General features: G+C 36.7%; 1 protein-coding gene across 17 annotated transcripts in view; it reads right to left on the reverse strand.

The window, feature by feature from the left end:
* Positions 1-27,228, reverse strand: part of TANC2 (tetratricopeptide repeat, ankyrin repeat and coiled-coil containing 2) — a 288,324-nt gene that overhangs the window by 213,342 nt on the left and 47,754 nt on the right. For 15 of the 17 annotated variants that reach the window (XM_069786690.1, XM_069786691.1, XM_069786705.1 and 12 more), the window contains 2 exons: positions 10,772-10,834; positions 913-1,012 (listed from right to left, as the gene is read on the reverse strand). In XM_069786690.1, coding sequence (XP_069642791.1) covers positions 913-979 — 67 coding nt within the window. In that variant the 5' untranslated portion in view covers positions 980-1,012; positions 10,772-10,834. Of the gene's footprint in view, positions 1-912; positions 1,013-10,219; positions 10,351-10,771; positions 10,835-27,228 lie in introns of those variants that run through there. The other 2 variants (XM_069786693.1, XM_069786706.1) reach the window with 2 other exon arrangements.

The raw sequence follows: 27,228 nt of genomic DNA on the forward strand, positions 1-27,228 counted from the left end.
AAGGGAAAACAGCCTGATTTTTCCATTGCATTTATCACCATTGTACCTCTGCATCTTCACTTGTGGTTTCCCATGGAATATACATATGCACTATTTACACAGACACACAAGCACAAATAAACACTGTATCCCAAAATATTCAAAATGTGCTGCCAGATGGCTTTAAAAAGAAAAATGAAAGATCTAATTAAGAGCTCTTACACTGCCAGCACTCCAATTTTGGAAATAAAAACAGAAGTTAAATAAGAAGGTTTTTAAAGCATATCAATATTTTTATAATGTTTTGCTTCACAATTACAATCTCTGCTAACCTCCTTCATGGATCAAACAGGCCAAGCCATATGAACCAGTGCTAACTGTAAACTTTCCTGGGATGGCGGAAAGAGGAGACTAACAGAACTGGTGACTAAATTTGGGCAATTTCTCCTTAATTCCATCTCTTCCCATTGCCCTCTCTCCTTCCTGTTTAAAAGTAAAAAAATAAAAACAATTGCTACTGCTATCACAAGTATTGTCTGTAATGAAGATTTCACCACCACAAGTTCTCACAGTCATTTTCAAGGAAAAATTTTTATTTTCTTAATTGCCATAATTGAAACATGAACCTTAGTGTTAGTTTACTACAGGATTATGTATAAATATTATTTGGTTTTCCCTACATCTTATTTCCCCAATAAAAACAGACTGTGGTTTACATACATTTTTAAATAAATATACATATATTTTTAAATATTAAATCACAGCACAATATTAAAAAGACCTATGATGATGTTTTGAGTCTACAAGATCATCAACCGAGTACATCTATTCATTAAAAAGAAAAAAGTCCCAGTAAGACCGAAACACACATAAAAGGAGTACTTTCAAAAACTGTAAATAAAACACATGCATGAGGAGTTGACATTTACTTACCACTGGACCTGTTTTTGCGGTTTGACTTCCCTCCTGTAAGAAGCATCTTGAGACTGTTTCGAAACATGGCGATCCTGTTCCACTTTGCGTATCCCAAAAACTGTGTAAAGCAACAGAATAACAGATGTAAAAAAATCAACACTCCAATTTGGTCAACAGGAAACCACTGCAGAGAAACAGTGAGAAAGTGCTAAAAACAAGATTAAAAACTTAGAATGATGAAAAACTATTTTGCCAACACATTTCCTAACAATAGAAATCAACATCCACATAAAGCCTACCATTCTGTTTGCTTTCATTCATCCAGGCTATTTCCAGGACAACACAATTCCAGCACTGCTAGCATGACCTACCTATTTTGTCAAATGATTTGGCGAAATTATTATCACACTAAACTGAGAAAGACACAGCATTTAGCAAACTCTGCTTCCATTTCCCATTACTATTAGAGCCAAACCTATCAGAAAGAGTTGCTACCCTTCACATTGCTCAGAAAAAGTCAATCTTGCTGACAACAACCCACAGACTACAAAAGCTGTTGTCTTTAGCTCCTGGGCTAGTTGACTGTCAAATTCTTCTGTGAGTTGAATAAATTGTCATGAGCAGGAAAGCCACTCAAACCCAGAGTTAACAGACACAAAAATCAAACAGAAACATTATCCATATATTTTCCTTGCTCTATATGTCTTGGGTAAAAAAAAAAAGTTGTCTCTGTGCTGTTGAAGATAAAAGAATGAGCTTCTGGGTTCACCAGACACACTGACAGCTTGTTCTGGTGGAACATCCTCTTACTAAAGTAGGTAAACCATCAAAACAGCAACCACAAAAGCAGCTCCTAACTAGACCAAAAGAATAGTAGAGAGTCTTTGATCAGGACATATAATAAATCACAACTTTCCTTATATTGTACACATAATATTCCATAGTTACAAGGTAACACATTCATCTTATACAAATACATCGTGAAATTTTTTCCTGCAACAATATTAGGTTCTTCTTGGAGGATGCTCAATAAATGCTATCTTCAGTTTCTTCACATTTATCTAATATTTTCAAGTACATTCATACAATAATACCTAGTTCAAAGAGCTTTATATGCATATTTAAAGCCACTGAAACTCCTTTTAATATGACTTACTCACTCACTGAGAGATACTAATATTCCAAGGCAGTAACTCAGAGCACACACGTAACGAACACCAGTAAGCATGCACGAATGACATTAACTTTAGCCTTTCCTGACTTTCAGGAGTTCCCATTCACTTCTTAGATTCCACAAACAGATTTGGGGGTATGTTTGTCTCCATGCATGTATGCATGCATCCATGAATATTAAACAGGAAATACAGTACCAGTATTTCCTTTGCATCTATGAATCGCTTGAGTATCATCTGGCATCTTTCTGAGGCCTTGCATAGTGACATCAAAGCACAAGGAGCTAGTATTTAGGTTTATTCCCAGGGCTCCTAAACAAAGCTTAGACCCCTCTTCGAAGCATCCTACTGTTACATGACTACAAAAAAATTTCCATCTGGGCACAAACACAATTGTCTTAAATTTGAATTGTTTATTTAGTTTCTTTAGATGGCTGTTGTGTTCCAGCTTGCAGCATAGAAAGAAAACTTCTGGGTTTACACATCCTTCCTCTCTTACAATCTGTTATTAATAAACTCCTTCATATACAACACCGTTTGCAACATCAGAAGGAGAAAATATGAAGTAGACATTAAACGCAAAGAGGAGGCAACCAAACTCAAAATTTATTTTATTCTAGAACATGGTAATATTATAATCCCTCCAACATCCCACTAATCCAAGTGTATTTATCTAGGCTTTGAGCAAGACAACAAGAAGGCAGTAAACACCTCCTGCTACTCTTTGGAGAACTGCTTAAGTCTGAATGTGACTTATCTTTTCCTCCTCTACAGTATTGAGCACTATGCTGATAACATAATGTGTATGTTTGATTGATCTATTTATTTATTTATTTAAGAAAAAGCAGACTCAAGTGGTTCTTATATTAAGCCAAGTGTCATAGCCACAATGAAGTTAATTTTTCCCTAAAAGTTTAAACAACTATCCCCTAGCAACATTTTTCCAAGACAAGCAAAACAAGAAGAGGTAGTTTCTTTCTGCTCTGTGACAGTAATATGTAAAAATAAGGAGAAAAAGTTTCACCAGCTAGCAGGGTTAATAATAATTCACACTAACGCATCGCGCTTGCAAGAATACACAACTGTGTTTCAACAAGCAAACAGAGGTACTTCTGGGAGTGCAGCTGGAATGGTGAAGCACGGAGCAAAGGGGTGGCTAACTGATTAAGAATTTATCCCTTCTGTAGGCAGATAATGCACCCTGCACTGAGCTCCTCTACCCAGACCTAACTTTCCTGCCCTAACTAACCTAGCGCCGTGACCATAGTGCCACATGTCTGAGTAAGATCTTGAAAGCATTCCCACGGAAGTCATACTCAGAGTGTGCAACTCCAGTGAGTTAAGCAATGGTACCGTTTGTAACCTGCAGACTTTAAGTTTGATTCTCTGTTCACGCTAAAGTAAATCAGAATCAACTCCACTGCTGAGGACAGAGTAACATCAGACTTTGACTATCACCAGCCACGAATAACGTCCTGTTTTTCATCTTTTACCTGTGGCATTGTATACTAGTTAGCCAATGCAGGTGGAAAGGCAAAAGGGGATTGTAAAGTACTCAGCTTGCTATTTCAGAGTTAGGTAAAAAAACAGGTAAATAAATAACAATCTTCCAGCATTTGGTGAGACTAGGGTAGAGGAGAAAGCTCCTGCTAAAAAAAACACTACAGAAAAGCGTAGGATTTTTTTCTTTTTCTTTTCTTGTTTGTTTTAAAAAAGCAGCTCTCAGGTATCCATTTTGAGTCCCATCTAAGTCTGGAAGGACAATCAATCCTTATAATGGCATTTTCCTCACAATCAAACTCTCATGGTAGTCAGTGGACAGCCCAAAACTTCAAAGTTCCTACGAATTAAGAAGGAGGTTTAGGGATGATCCCCTCATCAGCTTGCACTGAGAAGAGAACCGAGTGGAGCTGTGCCATCAGTGCTGAGGTATAACCTCATTAATACTAATTATGCTGAAGGAGCCAACTGGACTGAGCCTGAACAGTGCCACAGGTGAGGATGACTGCTAATGATGCCTACCTCTAGCCTTCACGTGGCAAACTGTGCCAGAAGTTGCTGTGCTGCTACTGGGATTTAATTAAGTCTCTGCATAGGGCATATATGGAGCCTCCATGAATCTGCTCCAAAGAACCATGGAGTAGAGAAAGAATTGATGTCTTGCATTAAGACCCTGAGTTGCCAGCTATGGGATGTCTCAAGGACTAATTCCATATTCTCAGAGCTCACCTAGAAGCCTCAGAGGACTGCTAGATCTTTAGTGACCGGCACAGGAGAGAGATGGAAAGAAAGGCCTTTTAGTAATAGACCTAGTTTAGCATCAACTCATGACGTGGTTTCTCACTGTGTCTTACAGACAATGTTGTAGTACTCCAAGTGTAAGCATTCAGTAAATTTATGTCCTGATTAGTTAAGGTTTTCACAATATAGAGTAGCAGAATCAGCAGGTCACCAAAATCAACTGCTGTTTTTCTTTTACATGCACAGCCACCTTATTTTGTGGCTTTGCGCAAATGTGGTCACAGGTCCTCCTCTGTTTAGCTAATAATAAGCCAGAAATAATATTTAAGAATAGGTACTCTAAATTAAGAATTCTGTTGGTCATATTAGTTCATGGAATTAGAAGGATTAAATAGCAAATGGTATTACAGTATTAGAAGGAGCTGGATCAGACATTTTTTCATATTCCCAACGAACTCCTCAATACATCTTACAGTCCAGGTTAATTCTCTTCTCCAGTCTCGCAAGCAGCTGTGTCAGCAGAAGCTAAAAACACAGTATGCTGATGGGGATCCTTTACACTCCCACTGCCATGGGATACTGCTATCATCAAATACAGCAACCAAGAGCTACTACACTTTGTCATTTAGCTTGTCATTCGTAACTTTACCAAATCTAATGAAGATATTATGCGAGCAAAAGTCTCCAAACAGTATCAGCAGATCAATAAAAAGGCACTATCTCTATGAACTCTGTTGCATAGTATCAGTGGCACTTCACAAAAGTAGCTTTTTTAAAAAACAGCTCAAGAATTTTCTGGTTTAGGTATAGACAGACTCTGCCACATGTTGTTTTATCTTCTAACAAAGCTAGATTTCAATGAAATACACAAACAAAAACAGTTTCTGGAGCATGAGAAAGCAGTAGTACAAATACAATAAGGAAAAAAAAAAGGCAAGGGAGTAGAGACAGACTGAACGCTACAAGCCGCAACTTTACACCAAATGCTAAGCTTAAACAAGTCTGCAATATCTCATTAAATCCTCCTGGATGACTAAGGCCTATTTCTTTGTTTTCTTAATTTTAAGACAGAATTTGTAGACAGGCTGTGAAAACTACTTCACGTCTTGGGTGGCTACACATTATTACAGCCCACAGAAGTAATTTTTGCTTCTTTATAGAGATTTCCTAGGGAAAGTCATTGTCTATCAGACATGGAATTTCAAAATCAAAGCAAATTATTTTTGCCCCATATACCACCACTAAAACAGCTAGATCCCAGTATTTTCCTCTTCTGTGATCACCTCACTAAAAATAAAATTATTTTTTATATAAAGCTGATTAGTAAAGCTAAGCTCTTTTTCAAAAAAAGTGTTTGATGTCCAATGAGACGTACAAACATTACTTGGCCACTGCTGTCAAGTTTTGTGCAAATTAGCATTAGATGTTATTAAAGACATACTTTTCAGAGTAGAACTATAATCTATGTTTTTTCCAATAATGAAAAGCTTCTAACCACAACAGTATTAAGGGAATGCAATCTAAGTCGTATGTGCAATGCACATTTCTCACGAATTTTATTTCTGCCTTGCCTCCATAGTGAAAACAGCTATGTAAAAGGACAGACATTTCTGAAGTTGTTTCTAGAAAGTAAAATAACTGTCAACATTTTGGTCTTCCAAACATTTTAAAAGAAACAGATTTCTTTATACACATTCACAATTCTCCTTGAAATCTCAGCTAGGAGAAAGCCCAATTAGGCTGCCTGTGCATGACGGTGATGTTCACAGATTTTAGTAGTTCAGAGCGGCAGACTAATGAGTACAGTCAGGGCACAGCCACGACAGAGCTTTAACTGAATGTGTGAAATGGACAACTAGGAAAAAAAAAAAAAAGCCCATACTTCCAAATTGGAGGTGGTTCAACAATTCTGTCAGCTACCTCTTTCTTCGTATATTAATTTGTGGTTTAAAAGTAAGTGAAATAAAAGCCTGTAAATAAGAGCACCTCTGTGCCAGACCATGAGATCCCAGTTCAGGCAGCAGCTCACACTGTAGCAAATTAAGACAGAATTTACTCCCAGAACCTTCATAATATTCAGCAGAAGTTTATGAACACTACCTAGTCAAAAATTCTTAAAACATTATATCTATAAATAGATAGATACAAATAAGAAGTATTTGCTACCTTCCACCATAACACATTTTTCAATGAGAAATCACTACATCCATCAGTGACAAACCACTTCCAAAATTCAGAAGAGCTTAAAAAGTATAAATCTTGCAGCATCCTACCTCCATGCAATGCTTTGCCAAGCTGTAGATCGAAGCATTATAATACGGCTTAGTGGTATAGTCCCACCCAAACGTGAACGTTGAAAGCCCACTGTGACAAACCCCTTTTGATTATTGAGTGCAGAAGGCAGGCAGGCATTCCTACTTCATTTCTATCAGACTTTATCACTGAAGATGAAACAAAACTTTGTAAATTGGAATCAGGACTTGGCAGCACCAAGTCAATGGAGCATACACAGAAGAATATGACAAATAAAGTTTTAAAAACAAACTCATTAGACAAGCCTTAATTTCTGTACTTTTACCGCTGACAAATACCATGACAATATTCTGTACTGACAATCAGAAATATGGTTAGTCCATATCTCGCTGCTTATTCCCTTATTTATTTGCTTCTGCCTATCTCAGAAGATCCTGAGCCATCACACTTCTTTAATACATATTCCATTAATTCCCAATAGGAATGATGGAAAGAAGATTTTTTTAAAAGGGGAATTCCTTATGTGTTTTACTGAAAAAGAAAAAAGTCCTCTGGCAGAAAATACACACTCAGTTATGCAAAATAACAAAAAAGCTTGTTACTCATAAAATATTCTATTTTAAAAGTTCCTGGTAGCACCAGATCATCTCCTTTCATGAAGGAAGCTGAACTCACTACATTAGAAATTAAGATTTATGTATAATAAGTAGTGCATATTAAGATGCCAAAAAAAGGTACCTTTCTGAATATTAGTTTTCAGGATTTAACAGCATGTAAAGACTAAATTAACATTTTCTGAACAAAAATTCTAACCTTTCACAAATTAATGAACTGTTTTCAAAGAGCATTCAAACTTCAGAAAGGAATCGGTAACAAGGATTTTTTTTAAAAGAAGTGACAGATTCATAAAGCTAATTATCACAAGATTAAAGAAATTGAAAAATGAAAGGAAGACACACAACACAAACCGAGTTAGGCTTTCAAGCATTTACTCCCTGTATAACATACATTGTACACAGAAATCTCTTCCACATTCGCTTATAACAGCTGCTAGACTGAAACTTCTCATGCTCCTCAAATAAATTATTCAGAGTCTAACCTGCACTCTAATTTTAAATTGCCCTGAAATTCAAGAGGATGTTTCAAGAGACAACCTAATGACGAGGACTAGTAGCCCAGAAGAGCACATTTAAGCAGCACTCCCGACATTCACAGGAAGACTAGACTGCCACACATCGTAACTGATAATTGTCAGTATATGTCAGAAGCTCCACAAACTTCATGACGATCAAATGCATTAAACTCTCTGCCTCACATAACAGCTCTGACTCACAACAAGAGTGTGAATAACTGATTACAACAACTCTGAAGTCAAAGGAAACGTATATTTATAAGCTTGGTCGATGCAGATTTAAAACACAGTAGCAGAAATTAGACATTAAGTATTTCCAGGAACTTTAGGGATGAAAAAAGCATTGTTGTAATCTAGCAAAAATGCCAAGAACTTCTAGGCTTATTTGGAAAAAGGAAAACAAAAACAGAATTAAAAGGACTAAACCCTACCAATTACAGGTTTTTAAGCAATTAAGGGTTTATTAGACAAAGTTCTCTAATAGGCTTTAGATCAACTGAGTATGAACAAAAATTATTTCCCTCATGAAAGCCTGAACAGTAATTATTATGATGGGGGATGCCTGACATGAAGGTCTATCTGTCCATCCCTTCTGGCCCCTCCTCATCAAAATACTTAAGAGATCTCTTGACTACCTTTCCTACAGATCCTGCCACTAACCCCCATAACTCAAGAGCCCCTGCATTTGTTCTCTCTCCTTTCCTCCCGTAAGCAGCTAGATGTGCCCCTACTGTCTTTGCTTTTTCAAGTATGCTTGATGGCAAAACATATAACAGCATTCATACCACACAAGCGCGCAGCAGGCCAATGTGACAGTGTTTCACAAGGAAGCAGGAACTCAGCTTCAATCTCTGCTTTTATTTTCGCAAAATAAAGCAGCCTTTAATGCTGCAGTTGAAAAGTAATTCTGAGAGCATAACATGGTAATATTCCCATGTACGTGGAGTTCCCAACAACAGCCCTAAGGTAAATATGGCCAATCGTATTTCTTGATGAGTCTGTGGTGATTATGTTCACTTAAAGTCTGTGGTGTTTATGTTCAGAGGTAACTTTTATACAGTTAGAGCCTGAGAGGAATGAGACAAGTACTGTATTATTATGAAAACCCATACAACTTACTCTGAGGAACAGCTCATTTTTGTACTGTGTTTGGAAAACAGCACTTCCAGAGGACTAATTAGCTGGGCAACAGTGCTAGGCTGAAGGAGCTATTTGCTTCTGGAGCTGTAAGGCAGCAGCAGGAGGACACCACCAGAAAGGTGCAATTCTTCATCACTCAGCACAGATGTACTCTATGTAGGCTTGAGTTCCCTCTCCTCCATTAACAGGAGACATTTGTTTTTCATTTTGTCTAGAACAGAGTCATACTTCTAGTAAGAGAGATGAAGAATAAAAGCACAACTGCTAGAAGAGAGAGATGCCACTGATGGGCAGCTTATGATGACTCTGAATCTAGATAACCTTACCATTCTCAAACAACAGCAATTCTGGTAGGATAAGCTTGCTCATCACAGAATACTAACAAATATACTTTGCAACTATAACTTGTTGCTCAAGGTTTCAATTTATTCTCCTGGGAAAAAAATTTCTCCAACAATACTTTTATTTAAGTGTGGTGATTTAATACCAAAAAAACCTAAATAGCTATTTAAAATGAGATCAGAAACACTACTGAAAGAATGTAATCACTCACTAGAAGAAAGTCAAAAGTCAGAACCAGTTCTCTCTTGAACATGAAAACGTGGTGACCTTGAAATTAAGGAAATTTAATTTTGAACAGGGCTTTATTATTTTGCATAACCTGGTTTCTAATTCTAGATTAATGATACAGGCTGAATTCATGAGGGACACTTACTTTCTCCATATACAAAGTCAATTATACTGCCTCCGAGAAAAATGATAACTGAAGAAAAGTTAGGAATACAACCACCTCACTTTCATCAACTCGTCTTCAGTGCTTTTAGTGTCTTCTGTGCTGCCCTTAACAGTAAAAATTACTGCTTTGGTTTTAAATATTATTAATAGCTGCCTCCATCAACAACCATTTGAACTAAGTACTTAAAGCTTGAAATAAAACATGGCACTGTTCTGCAGAAGTTGAGTCTAGTTAAACTGTCTGCCTTAGAAAGAAGTTTTAGTGCACTTTCTATAGCTGGAATCAACAAGCCTGTTTCTGCCAGGATCAACAATCCTCATTCTGCCCCAAACCATCAAAAGATTGAAGCGCAGCAAGTTTCTCCATCAGAAACCACTTGCATTTCAACTTTTAGCTATGACATAGAGCAGCCAAAAATCCGTCACTCAAAAAAACACCAGCTACATACTGCATGTTCTATTTGAGGCTCCTATCAATCTTAAGTTAATTTTGAAGATCCAGTGTTATGACAGAAAATGGAAACAAAAGACTAGGCAATGTATGAAGTGGCAGGAAATTTTACAGCACTTGACTATATTGAGAGAGTAAAGGAAACATGGAATTATTTTCTTAATTTTTTAAATGATCAAAAACACATATTAAAATGCAGACCTAATTAAGGAGCTGCTGTAAGCCTGTTCTGCAAACCTGCTCAACTGTCAAGAATATTCAATATGGAACTGAAGTTCAATCCATTGGCAAGCACTGGAGATCTTCTCAGAACACAGAAGATTTTGGATTTTACAAAAAACAACGGGAAAAGTTAAAACACCAAAGTACATTTATATAGAATGCTGTGTCACTCTTACACGTTCTGGTTACAAAAAAGTATAAATATTTTAATTAGCAGTTAGAATGAACTCATTAAGTAGTGTAGAACTCTACATAAAGAAGTATTTTTATTACGTCAGTTTCTGTTCATCACCTCCAGTACGAAAAGACAGAGTATGATCAAACACTAATACATGAAAGCTATTACACCTTTTTCTCTAAATACAGAAATAATCAGGTTAAAAATTGGTAAAACTGATATAGGAAGACAGTGCCCATGCTCCAACTCTAGGTAATCACAGATTAACAAAGAAACAGAGGATAATTTCAATTCTATTTAAACAATAACTACTGCAAAGAGAATGTGGAACTGTGAGAAAAAAGTTCTCCTACCTTGATATCTTTAGACAAGTTAAATCTCTAGTAAAAAGTGTCTTCTTCCATTCACTGAAAGTCCTGGAAGACATAAAAAAAACCAACACAACAGATTTTAGTAGCATCTTCTCAACACACTACCGTGTCCCACGTTTGTCTAGCTGCACGTATGAACTGTAAATAATCTCATCCCAGGAATAAACTCACAACTTTTCCAGAGTATACTGTATAAGCTATCAGACAGCCCCCGCCCTCTAACATCATGGTTAAAAAGTTAATGCTCATGTTTTTACATCTCTGTTAATCAATACTAATTTTGGTCACTTGACTCTTCCCTCTCACCGCTTTTCAAATGGGAGGAGGAGAAAAGCAGGTTAACAATTCCCTTTGATGCACATCATATAGTACACTATTTATAAAGTAATATGTTATTTCCACGTATTTTCCTTCAACCCAGCAAGCTTTCCTGTTAAAATCCTGCAACCTCCCCTCAGTGTTTTTTTTTAAAACTCAATCCTTACATAAACACAACTCCCATAAGGAATTCAAAACTAAATCAAGAGTTCAGTACCTGGCCCTTTGCTCTGTCATCACATACTTACACTAAGTTCATCAACAAAGAGCCACAAGAAATGTTTCTTGCTACTTATTGAAAAAGACCAGAGCACCTATTTTAGCACCAGCATGTGTGTTTGTCTGTGGTGACGATAATTGTTACAGGCTTTACCAATCTATTCTTTTAGAAGTCTCATTTGAGAAACAGCAAGTAGAAGGAAATACAGACACATCTCATTTGTCATCAAACAAACAAACAAAAAAAATAAAAGTAAATTGAAACCACCTTCCATTTGCAAGTTTAAAGCAAAGTAGAATAATGTTCAACCACTTCCGTAGAGGTTCTTTTTATTCTACTGCAAGAGGATACTGAAAAGTAATTGACAGCTTAACTTGTAATTCACACTACTCTCCAGAACCTTAACAGGAACTTCTCAGATGGTCTTATATGAATAATTTTGTATATAAAACTGTAAGACATTCCATAAATTCATGAAGCAATCCTATCTTATTTCTCAGGGTTGCCAATTATCTCCCCTGCTTTCAATTTTTCACCTCTGTGGAAAAATAACTAAAGAGCTAGTAACCAGCATATGACGCTCACCAGGATCGTGGCTGTTTCCATCAGTCAAGCAAGGAAAACATGCAAACGCAGCTCTAACCCCACAGCACTAAAAGCGATTCTTGATACAGCACAGGGGAAGGGTCTGTTCGGCCGACGTCGCCCTGGCTACGGGACCTGTGCTGGAGTCTCCTTCAGCTCATGCGTAGCCGTAACCTGGACTCTGCACCTCAGGCTGCCTCGCACCACTCTGCAAGATGACTTTTCCTTCTTCAAACTCCCTTGCTGGGTTCTGCAAACTTCTGCTTGCACGCTACATCATCCAACTGCCTGAGTATTTGCACGCTGTAGAAACTATATTGTTACAAAGACCCAGCTAAAAATTTCTGAATGAGTGTCCAACCACATACAGCAACAGACCACAGTTACGAAACTTAACTGAGCCCATATGGAGGCCAAACCCAAATATGTTCAGATCAAGGAAGATTTTTATTGGGCATTACTTCACAAAAACCCCTATACTCCTCAGATCCTGAAGAAAGAGAAGAAGAAAGGATCTTAAAACACTTATTTAGCATTCTCTACAATTCTTTTAACTGGTCAAAAACTAGGTACTTGCAAACACCTCCAGTAGGTGACTGGGTAAAGAGACTTTTTTTCTTTCAAAAGCAGCTATGTTACAATTTTTGGAAAACTGAAAACATGCAGGGAGTTTTGGAATAACTAAAAATAACTCCATATAAATATTTCAGTTTGCTGCCATCTATCTTCTTAATACATCTCTCTTAATATGATACCCTGCAAAACAAAGAGTAGAATATGGCTTATGCGGTGTAAGCTGCAGATGAGTGCTGACTACCCATAATTTGCTCAATAACTTTCCATCTGTATTCAGAGAGCATACTTGATGAATATGCTCTGCATTGAGCTTTTAAATAGCAGAGCTTTCATCTGCTCATATTATTACATTAGAAATCTTTATGTGAATCCAGCAGATATTAGTGGGTTGTCAATAAAAACTGAATGTCATTAAAGTGCTTTTATTCTTTAAATGCCTTTAACCCTCTAATTACATTTGTAAATTCCACTATTTAGCTGTATGAAAGTTACAAATTCTGACATGTTGTATCATAACAAATATATTAAAGACTAATATACAAACAGTTTGGGGGGTGTCAATTTTAGAATTATTCCCTCTTGATTAAACACATAAATCACAACTATGGTGTGTTTCAAATCAGAAGCAACACACAGTCAGGATTTCTCCAGATATTCTAGGAGTTTGGGGTTTTAAAACCTTTGTCCTGTGGTATGGCTGCAAGTAATAATATAATTAAAAAAAAAAAAAGGAGTAATTTTTTTAAAATATATCAGTATATTTTTTCCAAGACAGTTCTCTTGGACTTGGCAGAGAGAAGGTAATAGTCCTACTCCTTCACCCTTACTTATCTCCAAAAACCAATACAAATAATTGACTATTGTTTGCTTCCCACAAGCACAAGGTGGGGTATTGGTAACACAGGCACAGAACAACTGTCTAGCACTGTCCTACCAACTGCAAAAAGTGGTTCAGTCTCCATATTCATTCTGCCTTTGGCCATCACTGAAGCAGCCAATTACTGCCAACTGGGATTTTTGCCCGTAAAAGCCAACTAGGAATAGCCAGCTAATGACTCGCAACTGCCATCCAAGTTTGCAAATTTAAAACATGATCTAGGAATAGGAAGTTCCTAAGTTCCACAATGCCAAAAAAAAAAAAAAATCAAATCTAAGGAACGCTTTTTGTCAACAGAATCAGGTAGTTTGTCAGGAACAACACAAACAGAAACAAGAAATACTGAGAATCTCAGAAGGCCATTCTGTGATACAAAACAGCATTTGCTAACACTGCATCCAACTGTTGATTTCTTTTCTTTTGAACAACCATCAGCCTAGAGCAGTATCAATTCAACTATACACTTCCTACACTGTGTTTACTGTTCCAGTATATCCATCACTTTATTCAACTTTATCTGGTATAACAGAAATCAACCCCTTTAAATAGTTCTTGATAATTCTCTGCATATGGGAACTTCTCACTGATTCAGACAATTTCTGAATGAACACATCACGGACGAAGCTGCTCAAACACTAGTGAATGAAAGGACATTATGCAATTTCCAAAATAAGAAAACAAAGAAATGCTATTTAAAATTACAAGTTAGTGATAATGTCATAACACCAAGTAAACAAAAAGCTAGGGAATACAAGAATTAAGGTTTAGCATGCTCAGTAGATGAGGTAATCAAGTAATTCAGACACAAAGCAGTCAATCTGCAGCTTTGCAGTCCCAAATAATTTCTTGGTTATATCTGTGTAGGTAATAACTGTACTCAATTCTTCTGCAGAAGAATGCGTTAAAAAACAGCCTGTGTAAAACAGCAAGAAGACACACATTCACCATGCCTCTAACATCCTTCACATCTAGCTACAGATGATTTCTTAAAATGAGCTTTTCTCATCTTCTGTTAAACACATAAGTATATGGTCACAAGTTAAACTCAGTTTCTAAATATGTACACCCTAGTGCATGAGTGTACCAAAAAAAGGCATAAAATAAAAGCTAGCTAAATTGACTACCCTAAAGAAGGGCTCCTAGTTAAGCTAAGAATTATTGAAACGGGTAAGAACAGTTTATGAAAAAAAAAAAAAAAATCACACTATTGTCAACACTTTTAGCTGACAGATTAAGTACCCTCCCATTGTTCTAACCCAGAAGACAAGTACCTACAAAAGGAACGAATACTTTCAGGTACAGCACTGCACATTCCAGCTGCAATGCTTTCCTGACAAACTAAAATCCACAACAGAAAGAAGACTTAAAAGCTTTAAGATTTAAGAAACAAAGACAGAAAATCTGCCTTCCATAGCAACTTGACTACAGCTGTAAAGCGGTATAGTATGAAATGATACTAGAAAGTTTGATTTCACAGTAACAAGCTTGAGAAGTCTGTTGAGCTATCTGGAGAGGAATATCATCCATTCTGTATTTGAAAATATTTAACATCAATACTGAGCAAACTTCCAATTAACAGGACAAAATATAAGACCAGTTTTCTATTCATCCTAGAGCAAACAAAGCAATCTTTTTTCCCATAATCTAAGCAAGCAGACGTTGCATTTGAGCAGGTAAAGATTCACAGCAATTTTGCAAAGCTAATTGAATTTGAAGCCTCTAAACCAAACATAGTATAGGTCACATGTACCCTGATCTCAACAGTTTAGTTACATTTCCCCAGAGAAATTAACAACTTACTCACACTTTTATCAACAGAACATTAATACACAGACATTAAACACAATGACCATCTGTCTTTGAAAACCATACACTACACCAATGATCAGCACAGGTTGCTCAACCAGTCCTGCCAGAAAGAAACAACTCTGAAATGGTCTCATGAATAGGGATTTCCATCTTTAAATGAGGTTATTTTTCTAGTTTTGGCTGTCAGTTGCACCAGCTGGTATTCATCTGATAAATTCAGTAAGCTTGGATGGTATTCTAAAATCAAATAAATAAATAAAAAAAAATTAAAAAATCAGTTTAAATTCTTTGCACATACATACATGTTGGAAACAGAAAAATAGTCTTGATTCCAGTTCTAGCTCATATAAATTCATGTTTAAGCAAAATGTGTGTTTTAATGATGGCTGTCATCTAACAAATCAAAGATTGGGAAAATGGCAATACTCTTTAAATTACAGTAATGTAAATATGGGTGACCTAACTTTATTAGAGACTAATCTGGAAAACAAGTCTCATGTTTCCATCTTGATAAACAGTTTGTCTTCTCAACTTCTTATTCTCTAATTAAAAGTAAGATTTGAATCATGCGTTACCATACATAATTACTGTACTTACAGAGTTCATTACATAGGAACATATACCATTGATAAATCAAGAATTCCACAAATAAAACCATACAACGTAACGCTTCAGTCCCTAATTAGATACGTCTTGGCTGATTTTCAACAGTATTAAGCAAGCATCCACTCTACCATATTCTAAGTTGGCAACAGTTTCTTCATGATTATCACTCTAAATAAGTATGGGAAAGCATCCAGACATCAATGGAATTATGGAAAAAAAAAATCAGAAAATTGTTCATGCTTTAAATTAAGATTTTTCTGCTCACCCCATGTGCCTAAAAAAAAAAACAACCCCAAAAAACCCCACAAAAACAAACCCCACAAAACAAAACCAAACAAAAAAAACCCCAGACCACCAAAACACCACAAAACAAAACAAAACAAAAAAATCACAAACCAAAAAAAACAACCAAACAATAAAAAACCCCCACACCACTCTGTGTGTTAAATACAGATGACATTTACATTCTGCCATTTTAACTCCTCAGACTCCTGGGTTTATATGAAAATTATAATGAGCTTCCATTTTATTTCCTACTTAACAAACAAATAGTTCCAAGCTATTAATGGAGTATCCCACTTTTCAGCATCTTAATAATGTTTATCTAAATTTACAAACTTATCTACTAGCACAGTATTTTGGGGGCAGAAGCTCTCACTGTTCTGTCGTTACAATGACTAGCGCTACAAAGCCCTCATCTTTCTAATGCCTTCAGATGCTAATTACCATAACATGTTTAATAACGTTAAATACAACCTGTTTGTTCACCCTCTCTGCTCTATCTACAGATTGGTCGTTACTTATTAACTAGTTGTTTCGAGTACTGCACTCATAATACACATGCCAACGTGACCATAAAATGATGGGTTATGTTAAGTATGCATCAAGAAAAATATTTTCCTTCCAGAGTAATCCAAGGTTAGGAGACTTATTGTAATTATCTGACATTTTAATGGATGTCAGCAAATAACTAGAAGAGGAGACTTAATGGCCCATGGATATCATGACACTGAAAAGACATCTAACACAGCAGTCATTTTGACCATCCCAAACCTATTCCAACCTTTCCAGTGCTGCTGAAAGTTTTGCCAGAGATTTCAGTAAGAACCTAACAAAAAATTCTGACAACACTGCTCAAGTGTATGCAATCTAACAAATTTAAGGATCAAATTATTAAAATGCCAAGAGTGTTTATTTACAGCATAGCTTTATCCCAAGGATCACGTTTACATTCCTGTGTCCATACACCACCACCACCACTGCTAATGCTGCTTCAGACACTATTGGTAAGAAAGCAGCCTGAGAAGCAACAAGGACCAGCCAGTGCCTTTTGGAGATGGCTGCCAGAATGGACTTCTAAAGATTCCTTCCTCCTCCTGCTCTCTTTTTGTTTTATTTTAATTCCTGGTAGAACTGTGCTCAATTTTCACAACTTTGTCTTGTTTGACTTTTCTCTGGAGTGTGAAAAGGACACATGCACAGGACCTGCTCTAGCAGGGGAACTTCTTCCGTTGCTCTTAACTTAAGAAGGCACCTAAATAGCTCCTGCTGCTGTGCTGCCTTATCTCAGAAGACTCCTGGATATCGAGGATATAAAATAACCACCCCCAAACTTCCTTAACTAGGTCCTACAGAACAAACAAATTTCAAAGAAAGTCAGTCAAAATCTTTTCTCTGCTCCTTCAGAAGCATGCAACCAGAACTCAAGTACTCAGAAACACAACTCTTCTTCCCAGTCTGCTTCCCCTTTTGTACATACACCCATGTGGAAATGGGTGCGTAAAAACATGAAGATGAAAACAATTATCAGAAGGAGAAAGAAGCAAGTGCAGATGGGGGAAGAAACTTGAAAAATTAAACAGGGGGCAGGGGACAAGAGAATGGAATCTCTAAAGGAGAGACAGGGTAAATGTGTCACAGAATATAAGAAAGACTGAAAAAAACAGGTAAGTGGTAGAAGTGAAAGTAAAGGATAAAAGACAAAAAATACAAATAACCATGACCAAAAAAAGCTTCTGGTAAGAGAATCTAGGTAAAAACTTGCAAGAATAAAAGGGAAGTCACTACACAAATGTGCATTTGCACATGCCAGTGACCGCGGGTGACACTAAGACCTACTTCTGCATCACACCTAGCAGACTTGGTTGGTACCGGCGCCGGCTGACCTAATTAGAGCCCTGAATTCAGTACACAAAGCTACTGAGAGAAGGAACATGACGATGCTTTCACCATAACGCACGTACATGACTGCACTAACAAAATGTCTGTAACCTCATGAGCTGTAAGCAAGTGACATGAAACATGACAGTCAGGAAACACAGATAACTGCGGGTGGGGGGGAAAATCAGAGCAATAAAAACACTGAATGAGGCATTTGAGTCTTGTTTTTTTAACAAAATTTTTACAATAAGTAGCTTGAATATTTGAATTCATTTGTTTTTATATTGCCAGAGGACAGAATCACCTACAGGTAAATGAAACAAAAGTAATATCCTACTGACAGTTTTCTTAGTGAAAAGTACGTGTCCCTGTAAAAAGTCAATTATTCAAACATATTGTATAGTCACATTTCTTTTTCAAACATTTCTTGTACTTGTTATAATCAATAATACTAAGGCTTAACATACACAAACTTTGGCTTTGAGTTAAAACAAAAGAGGAAAGATGGAAAGAAAGAAAAAACATACCTTACAAATTACAAAGGACTTCTCATGCGTGAAACCATACTTACATTAAAAAGAACAGCATTTTTTGTGCTCTTATCTGCTAACACTACAGACAGTATTTTAGATTGAGTTAAATACAGCAATGAAAAGGGGATTTAAGTAATAGTTTGTTTCACTCGGTTTTCATTTTTTTGGTAGCTGGCTAAATATATTCCATGCAAGAAAACTGTGACTTACCAGAAGTGGATATTCCACTTTAAGTCACTACTTCAAACCTTCCAACAAGGGAACAAATATATGAGTAAGTACTTGAAGAAAAGGGCATATTTATATACCTTTTATCTTCTATGAAGTTTAAAAGTGATATTTAAAATAGGCCTGACTACTTAAAACAATGTGTTTAAACTACAAGCAGTTATAAATGAAGCCATTGTATAAGCACACTTGAAATTACAGCATATAGCACACTTCAGAAGAATTCAATGTTGTATATACAAGCTCTGCTTCATACTGTTCTTGTTAGCTAACAACTCAGAGGTTTCTGATTTTATCCTGCAATGGGCAGCAAAAATGTAGATATGAAGACTTACAGTTCCGGTATGAAGAACTGTGGCTCCTTAGCTTTATGCAAGTGGGAGCTGAAAACCCAGTGAGATTATTTTTTTATTTTTTTTAACTGGAGAAAACAGCTAACCTAAAGCAAACTGTTACGGGTCTGTAAAGAACGCAAGCCACAAGGAACTAAACAGCAGTAAGCAGAAAATGGTCATAATGAGAGTACCAAAGTGAGCTGGGCACTTCCCAAACCCCTGACTTAGTTACTTTCAATGTGACTCTTGAAATCTACTATATGACCATGGCTTAAAAAGTCAGCTGAGAATATTGACTATCCTCTTAACTTATCCCAATTGCAAAACAAAACATGTTAGCTCACAGAAGCAATTGCCTTTGGCTCAGGTGTACTTAAGTCACTTCAGAAGACTGGTATAGAAGCATTTGAAAAACCTGACCTGAAATTTGTTTCGGTCTGCTCCGAGTGTATCATATACCCCTTCTACCTTCTTTTCTGCTTGGTCCATTCATTCTGTTTCACAGCGAGCCAAGTAAAGATGAGTGGTAGCAATGCTACGGTACGGGTGCTTTTCTGAGCCCCTCTAGTACTGGAATGCTTGGGGACACTGCTTTCATTTTGGGAAAGGAAATGCTCCGTCCATGACTCATGGATAGAGTCAAGAGAGTATCAAAACTGTGCATCAAAGCTTAAAGATAATGCAGCAGAGCTGAATACAGCAGTATTGGTTTGGTTTCATTTTTAGACAAGGTATCCACCCCCTCCACCATTTAGCTGTAATAAAACTTCAGCACTGAAGAGTGAGATTTCCTCATAAAGTTGCACAACTATAAAAACAATTTGATTTTTTTAACTACTATCTATAGTCTGTCACATGGAGGAAATCTATATGCCTTCTGGAGACAGAGAGAGACAGGATGTATGTTTTTCCCTATGTTTGGAACGTAAATGATTGCAATCACCATGTATAATCTAGAACAATTTATGTCATCGTTCATTGAGGCAAATCCCAAATCCTATCCATTTCTACATGAAAACCCTCGTCATTACAGGGGAGAGTGTGCACAACCAAGGAAAACAGGAAGAAACAGCAAAAATAACTGGTTTGCTCTCCTTCTGAAGCCTATCCGCATCTGAATACTTCTTGAAGAACTGAAAAGATCAGTTAAATAATACATACCTACTCAATCTTGTTTTCTCTCTACAGCCATTAGGTCAATTTGCTGGTGAGACCCGGGAGACCTAAGCCTTACCCTTACTTACATCTTTCTGCTGTAGCACCATCACTACTCGCAATGCTACCCTGACAGTAAGTACCTGGAAAGAGGACTGGAATAGAAGTGTTACCAGGGGTCCAAAGCTTCTCTTTGTAGAGAAATTTCTGTATGGGGATAAATTCCACAGCAGTACTTGCAGACTATATCCATATATACCCATACACCTCTCATACATACACTCCACTTCCACCCACTTATTCCAGAGTTGGGACAATTTAGGGCTTGAGGAACCCCCTCCCCTTTGGTATGCACTCCCACTTCTTTTATCTTAGGCTTAAAAAGCAGCATATCCTCACCCTCGCTGCAGTGCAACAAAGGCAACGTCTCTGATTCACCTTTATTACATTCTGGAACAATGTCTATTAAGAAACAATGGTCTGAAATTTCCTCAGGCAAGTTCTGCAGGAAAACATTTCTGACATCAAGATGTGTTACAGAAAATACAGTGATCTCTACTGTTGTTTTACCATCCGTATCAGGAAGCCTTTTTTCTTTAACAAGAATGAGTCTGAAGAGGAAAAATAGTTTAACATTCACAGTGTTGTAGCTAGATTGGATTATCTTAAATCTAAATTGGGTATGGATATCCCATTTTCCAAAGTTTACTGCTTTTAAAGCAAAATAATACAAACAATACTGCAGAAACCACTTAAGAACATTCTTACCACAAGTCCAAAAAAAGGCATATTTCCTCAGCTACCACAGAAAGCTCTTTTATGTTGTATAAACACATACAAGGAAAGTGAAGGAGGAAGAACTCTGCTGTTGGCTTTTGGAACCTTGCTATTAAAGCAATATTCATAATCCCAGTTTCCCAGTTATGTGATATGTTCACTTAACATGTTAGCCTTTAAAGATCACAAGACCCATGAACAAATCCCTGATTAACCCATGAGTGAAGCAACTCACTGGCTCAATAACGCCTCCCAGGAATGTAGCCACATCAGGAAGATGGAGAGGTATAATAAACAATTGAAGAAAACTGGCAGGACTGTACTTTCAGCAGTGACTTAAAGGGTGTATTGCAAACAAGGATTTAAGAGTGTCTGCAGAAGTGTTCTGAGAGATGCACATGGCATTTGCCTACACTTCACTTGATTTTTGCACTTAATTTACTCTTTTCCAAGTAACTGTTCCTAAAAGGCATCTCTGTCCCCCTACTAGATAGTTCCTGTCTACTCAAGCACTCATCTCCTGCAGAAGTCCTTCCATATCTTTGATCATCCTTGTTGCCCTGCTCAGAGTCATCTGCAGCTCTTCTAGAAAATGAGCAGACCAAACCTCAGTCTTTAAGACATGGCCATTCCACAAATCTCTAAGGTGGCTCTATGATGCCGCCTTTGCTTTATTCACTATTTCTTTCCTATTAATCCCTAAAATTTTGCATTAAGATTTTTTTTGTTGTCTTGATTTTAAAGCTGCCAAGCACTGAGCTGATGTTTTCATGGCTCTACTAGTCATAATCCCAAGGTTTCTCTACTGAGCGATAACAGTCAGTTTAGCACCATAATTTTCTATGATAACTTGGATTTGTTTTTCCTGCACATGCAACACTTGCATTTACCTACATTGCATTTCATCTGCTGTTACTAAACAGTAATTAAAGACTTAAGGCCCTTCAGTCATCTCTTGCTTTTACTGCACTAAGTCTGTATCGGTGGCGAGACTGATTATGTCCAGCCCACTTTGTGTTCGAGTCCATTAATTAGCATGATCCTCACTACAAGGCTTAGTGCAGAATTCTACAGGTGATAGGCCTCTGCTATGGCACCTGACCATTTACTTCTACCCTCATTTTTAATCTTAACTCATTATTCTCCATGACAGGACTCTTTCTCATGCTGTGCCAACTCAGTTTTCTAAAATGCCTTTGGTGAAAAACTTTGACAAAACTCTTCTGAAAATCCAAGTGGATTATATCAACTGGATCCTCTCCTCCATGATTTGCTGGCCCTTTCAGCAGAACTTCACGCAGTCCGTAAAGCAGGAATTCCTTCTACAAAAGCCATGGTGACTCTTCCTGAATTTATCCAGCTGTCATCTAGGTAGCATGAAGCATGACTCCATGTAGGATGAAGGAATACACAAACGTGAAGGTAGTACAGTGCGACCTCCATCTTTCTAAGCCAACAAGCCAGACGAACAGTTTGCATGCGCTGAGATAACTTGCCATTTCCCCGTAAGAAACCAATAAATCCAAATGAATTTAAGGCGTTTAACACCTGACTATGAAGAGCCCAAAAAACTGTTATCTTCCCAGCATCCTGTCCACAGAATCCACTGTCCTAATGGCCGCTCACAACAACTGCACTTGCAGAATTCCACCAACTTCCCATTTTCAATGCTGTATGAGTCAAGTTAAAGCAATGGAATCATTATGACTTAAGCTAATTTTAACTGGTATTTCAGCACCTGTTATGATTACAGTAATTTAGGTCTTCATTAAAAAAAAAATCAATTAAGAAGTTTAAAACCTTAACTCCATCAGGAGACATTCAGGTATTCACATTGAGCTCCTTCACTTATCTTCATCAACATTACTCCACCCTGGTACATGCACTGTATTCTCTCCTTTAGACCTAAAACAAGCAAGCTACTCCTTGCCTACACAGTGTGTAGCCTTGGTGGTGTCTGCCATGCCTTGAGGGACAACATACTGCTCATAGCAGTCAGTGCTACATGGAAATAAGGTTCTCACGTGTCACAGATGGGTGTGCGAGAGATTTTTTTTTTTTCCAAAAGGAAAACCAACAAAAACATAACTCTTTCACACCAAGTTTCACTTACGATACAAATGCAGAATATTTCTAAATCAAGTAAACATGTCACAAAGTCCCGCAAAATAACTGAAAAGGCATAAAAGTAACTCTTAGGAAAATGTCTTGCTTTAATTTATTTGTAAGATCAAGTCATTTTAGATTAACCAAACCACTGAGACACTACAATATACTTCCATAACTGATACATATCTTAAAAATTTCTTTAAGGTGAAACCATTAAAATAAGGTGGCAAAACACAGGAAAACTGCCAACTAAGAAATCATTTCTCTGCTCTATAAAGTCGAGGTAGTTAAGATTATCAGAAATAAAGCTTGCAGAAAGAAAAATCTTCCTTCTCGCAGTTAGCTTATTTCGCAGAGCTGATTGCGCCGTGTTTGCTTTTGGTTTTCCGGGTATAGTCAGTCCATTTCCTCAGCTGTTTTCACATCTCCTCACAGGAGATATTCACACAGCAGCAAAAAACAGAAAAGAAAGAAAAAAAAAAAAAGGAAATCTCAACTGGGTCAACACTGAACCTAAAATTACTCTTTCAAGTTTCAAGCTGAGGTCCCTCCTGTTAAAAGGTTACTCCACTCATGAGTGACTTTTTGTACAATAATTACTTCAAATACGCTAATACATATAGGCACAAACAGTAAGATTTCATGGTAGCCTCTGTGCTCAGCTTTCAAGAAAAATATGGATCATTTCACTTGCATCAGACTAAGAGGCTTCCTGAAATATACTTCATATTTCAAGGTGAAAGATGAAACAGCTGAAACATCAACATTTCCACAGTCCAAAATGTTGCTAAGGCACAGGCCAGAAGATATTCCTAAATACCAATTTAGGACAGTCAGTTCTTACGCAAATATCCAATTGCCCTGGAAGTTCAGAGTCATTCCAGTTGACTGGTTGACGGGGTTTGGTTTTGATTTAAATTCAGTAAAGAAGCTACTTTCTTATTAAAAGTAAAAACTACCACCATTCTACCAGAGCTATCCTTAGCAAAGAAAAACACACAATATATATTAAGAAATACACCAGGTAACTGATTATTTGAAAAAGTAGAATTATTCTAAAAGCTAGAATTTGAAGTTGTAACTGAGCATTCATCTACCTCTGTAACTACGGGCTATCTGAGAAAAAAAGGTATTAAAAATTCAGAATTGGTAGTTGGTATTCCATTTTTAAATGATGGTACATACCAACAAAAATAAATTTTAAGCTTAATCTTCTTTTGGAACAATATCCTAGCATTTTGGGTTTTTTCCCTCTGCAATTCAATTGTTTAACTATCACTGGTAACATACTTTTAGGTGAACTTTTTTTGTTTTAAGAGAAAACACAAGTAATATGGGAGGATGATTTAAATAACCTTCCTCAACAACAGCACCTCTATCTGCTTCATTATGGCCCCTACTTCTCTCTTCAATTGCTCTTCCTCTCCAAGTCTCTGCTTTAATCCTCCACCACAGGTAGTAAAAGCAGTTCCCTTTGGAGCCTGTATCAGGACTATTCAAGCTATCAAAGAGGCTAAATGTTTTCAACAAGTTTTAAATTTTTTCAGAGCATATCTAAGCCTTTCTTTGGGAAGCCCATAGCAAGGCCAATGCAATATTTAACAGGACAAGCATGAAATCATGACCAAACCAAAATAAAACTGGTTCAAAGACACATGATGATGTCAAACACCACCATTCTGATTTCCTACACCCTAGAAGTCAGCCCTTTTAAATGACAGTGAAATACCATAACAAATAGTATTTCAGATGTAAAATTACAATGGTTTCTCTAACTTCCACTTCTGATCACATCTTCCCTTTCTGATGCTGAAGATTAATAGAGACATGCGAATGAGGTACTTCCTGAGACTTGTGGTATATGAAATTGGTTAAGTTTCCATGAAACTTTATCTGGTTAAAATACAACAGCGCAATACCATTCTGTCCACTTAAATGACCCTCCCTCGAAAACCATCCCCACAGACACCATCTGTGTAAGAAAAGCAACATTTAAAACAGCTTTAAAAGGCTCTCATGGAATGCACTGAGAGTTTTAAAAAAAATTTGTCTTTCATGTCAAGAATATCTTTTCTTCAGATTCAACCAGCTTGCTTGTTTCAGAAATGTTACTGCCAGAAAATGTAACAACTTCTTCCCACTCTCTGTTTTTAAAGGTGCAATTAAATGTTGCCACTTTCTCTTTACATATAATGTGAACTGTTAGCTGGCATAACTATCTGTATGAAACCATTTCCATCCATCTGCAGCTGAAGTTTGTCATCACATTAGTACATGAATCCTACCCAAATCCTAGAATACACATTCTTAATGTTGAGTATCATCTTTAAAAGAGTAATACAAGACGCTTGAGGTTTCAGACATGCATAAGATAAGCTTGGAAACAGCCCAGCTTTGTGCACAAGAAGATGCAAAAGTTTCATTAGCAGCATAGCACAGTACATTAGATTACTTGGAACGGTACAGGGATGGAGACAACGAAACTTCTATAGAGGAGGTGCATTTTATCTCTCTGGCTAAAAAACAAAGAAGTTATTCTTTTATACAACAGCTCTGACGACAGCACCAAAACCAACAGAAAAAAAAACAACCTTTGAATTATTTCTGCTCACATCAAATTTGTGTAGACTGGGTTCACAAGCTACCACTATATACTATACCTAAAAGTGTACCTTCCCTACACAGTTTTGAATATGTATCAACATGCAAAAAAGTAATACAGGTTCAGTGTTAGTTCTAGGTCATTTGACAGTAGAGAATTAGATCCATAACTTGAAATCCTTCTAGAAAGTGATTACTACTACAAAATTACTATTATATGACTCCATTGCATCAACCGATAAATAATATCTGTCAGCAGGTTCAGAAAATATTTCTTCACAGGTTGTTTCTTCTACAAACTCCACGTGTTTAAAGCACTCATACTATACTTGGCAGTAAAGTTGAACACTTAGCTTCATTTATGTAAGCAAAATTAAAATAACTACTCCACTGAAGTAATTAAAACAGAGGAAGATAAGGAACTAATCTCAATACTATTAGCAATACCCCTTCCTTCTAATTCTTATTTGTTTTTTATAAAAATATTTGTGTCAGGGTACATTTTATTAGTTTGCTCCAAAACATCTGTAGAAAACTCAGGCAGCAGTTAGACAGATTAATATCTAATATTAAAGAGCAATTTACTACATTCCATGCTGCCATCTAAGAAGTGCTATTTAGTCCTCTCTAAATGTGCCCTTGCTACATTGTTTCCAAGTCTACAGTGAAATATAAATTATGGCTATAAATACATACACAGATATACATAAACAAAATTTTAAACAAAGCGAGTAGATCAATTTGCTAGAAAAAGGAAATTATGTAAAATTCTGTATTAAAGTTTGCAATCAACCTAGTCACTGAGTCCCAAAGATCTTAACACAGATATACACAAACAATATGGTAAATTCAAAACAACTTGAAGAAAGATAGTCATAAAGATTTACCATCTTCTAAATACTGAGCTAATAATTACATATGTGAAAATCCACTGAAAAGACGTTGCTTAGAGCAAAATGTGACCTACAGAATCTTTAGTACCAGGATGCCTAGAGAAATAACACTGCTTCATATTCCAGTTCAATCTCAAGTTTGTCTACCTCGCAGATAAAAGAAATGCATCTGTATTATCAGCTGATATTCATCTGAAACAAACACAGAAACACATTCCTTACAACTCTGACATACTCAGTCCTAGCAGCATACTAACATACCTATTCCCCTTACCCACTGCCCCACACACATAATGCTGATATAAATGCTTATTAAAATAACATTAATATTCAAATTTTTTCCTCACATTTCTTTGAATATTAAAAAAAAATTTAAATTTTTAATCCAAGCTGTCATGAAAGGGTAATATATATGCACCCAGGGAGAAAAAGCAGCTGCACACTCATCCATCTTTGGACAACCAGTCACCGTATTCTATTCAAAAGGATGTTGACTGCCATTTGCAGTAGCACAGGTACAAATGTGTCAAAATCCCGTTTGACTTTTAAACCACTCAACCAAGTCAGTCTTAATCCTCAGATAAGCTTTTGTTATCTCTAACCTCTTCATTATGAGATTGGTAGCCTTTTTCATACAAGCTTTTCAAAATACATTAC

The sequence above is a fragment of the Haliaeetus albicilla genome, chromosome 7 (assembly GCF_947461875.1).
Source record: "Haliaeetus albicilla chromosome 7, bHalAlb1.1, whole genome shotgun sequence".
In the NCBI taxonomy this organism is placed as follows: domain Eukaryota; kingdom Metazoa; phylum Chordata; class Aves; order Accipitriformes; family Accipitridae; genus Haliaeetus; species Haliaeetus albicilla.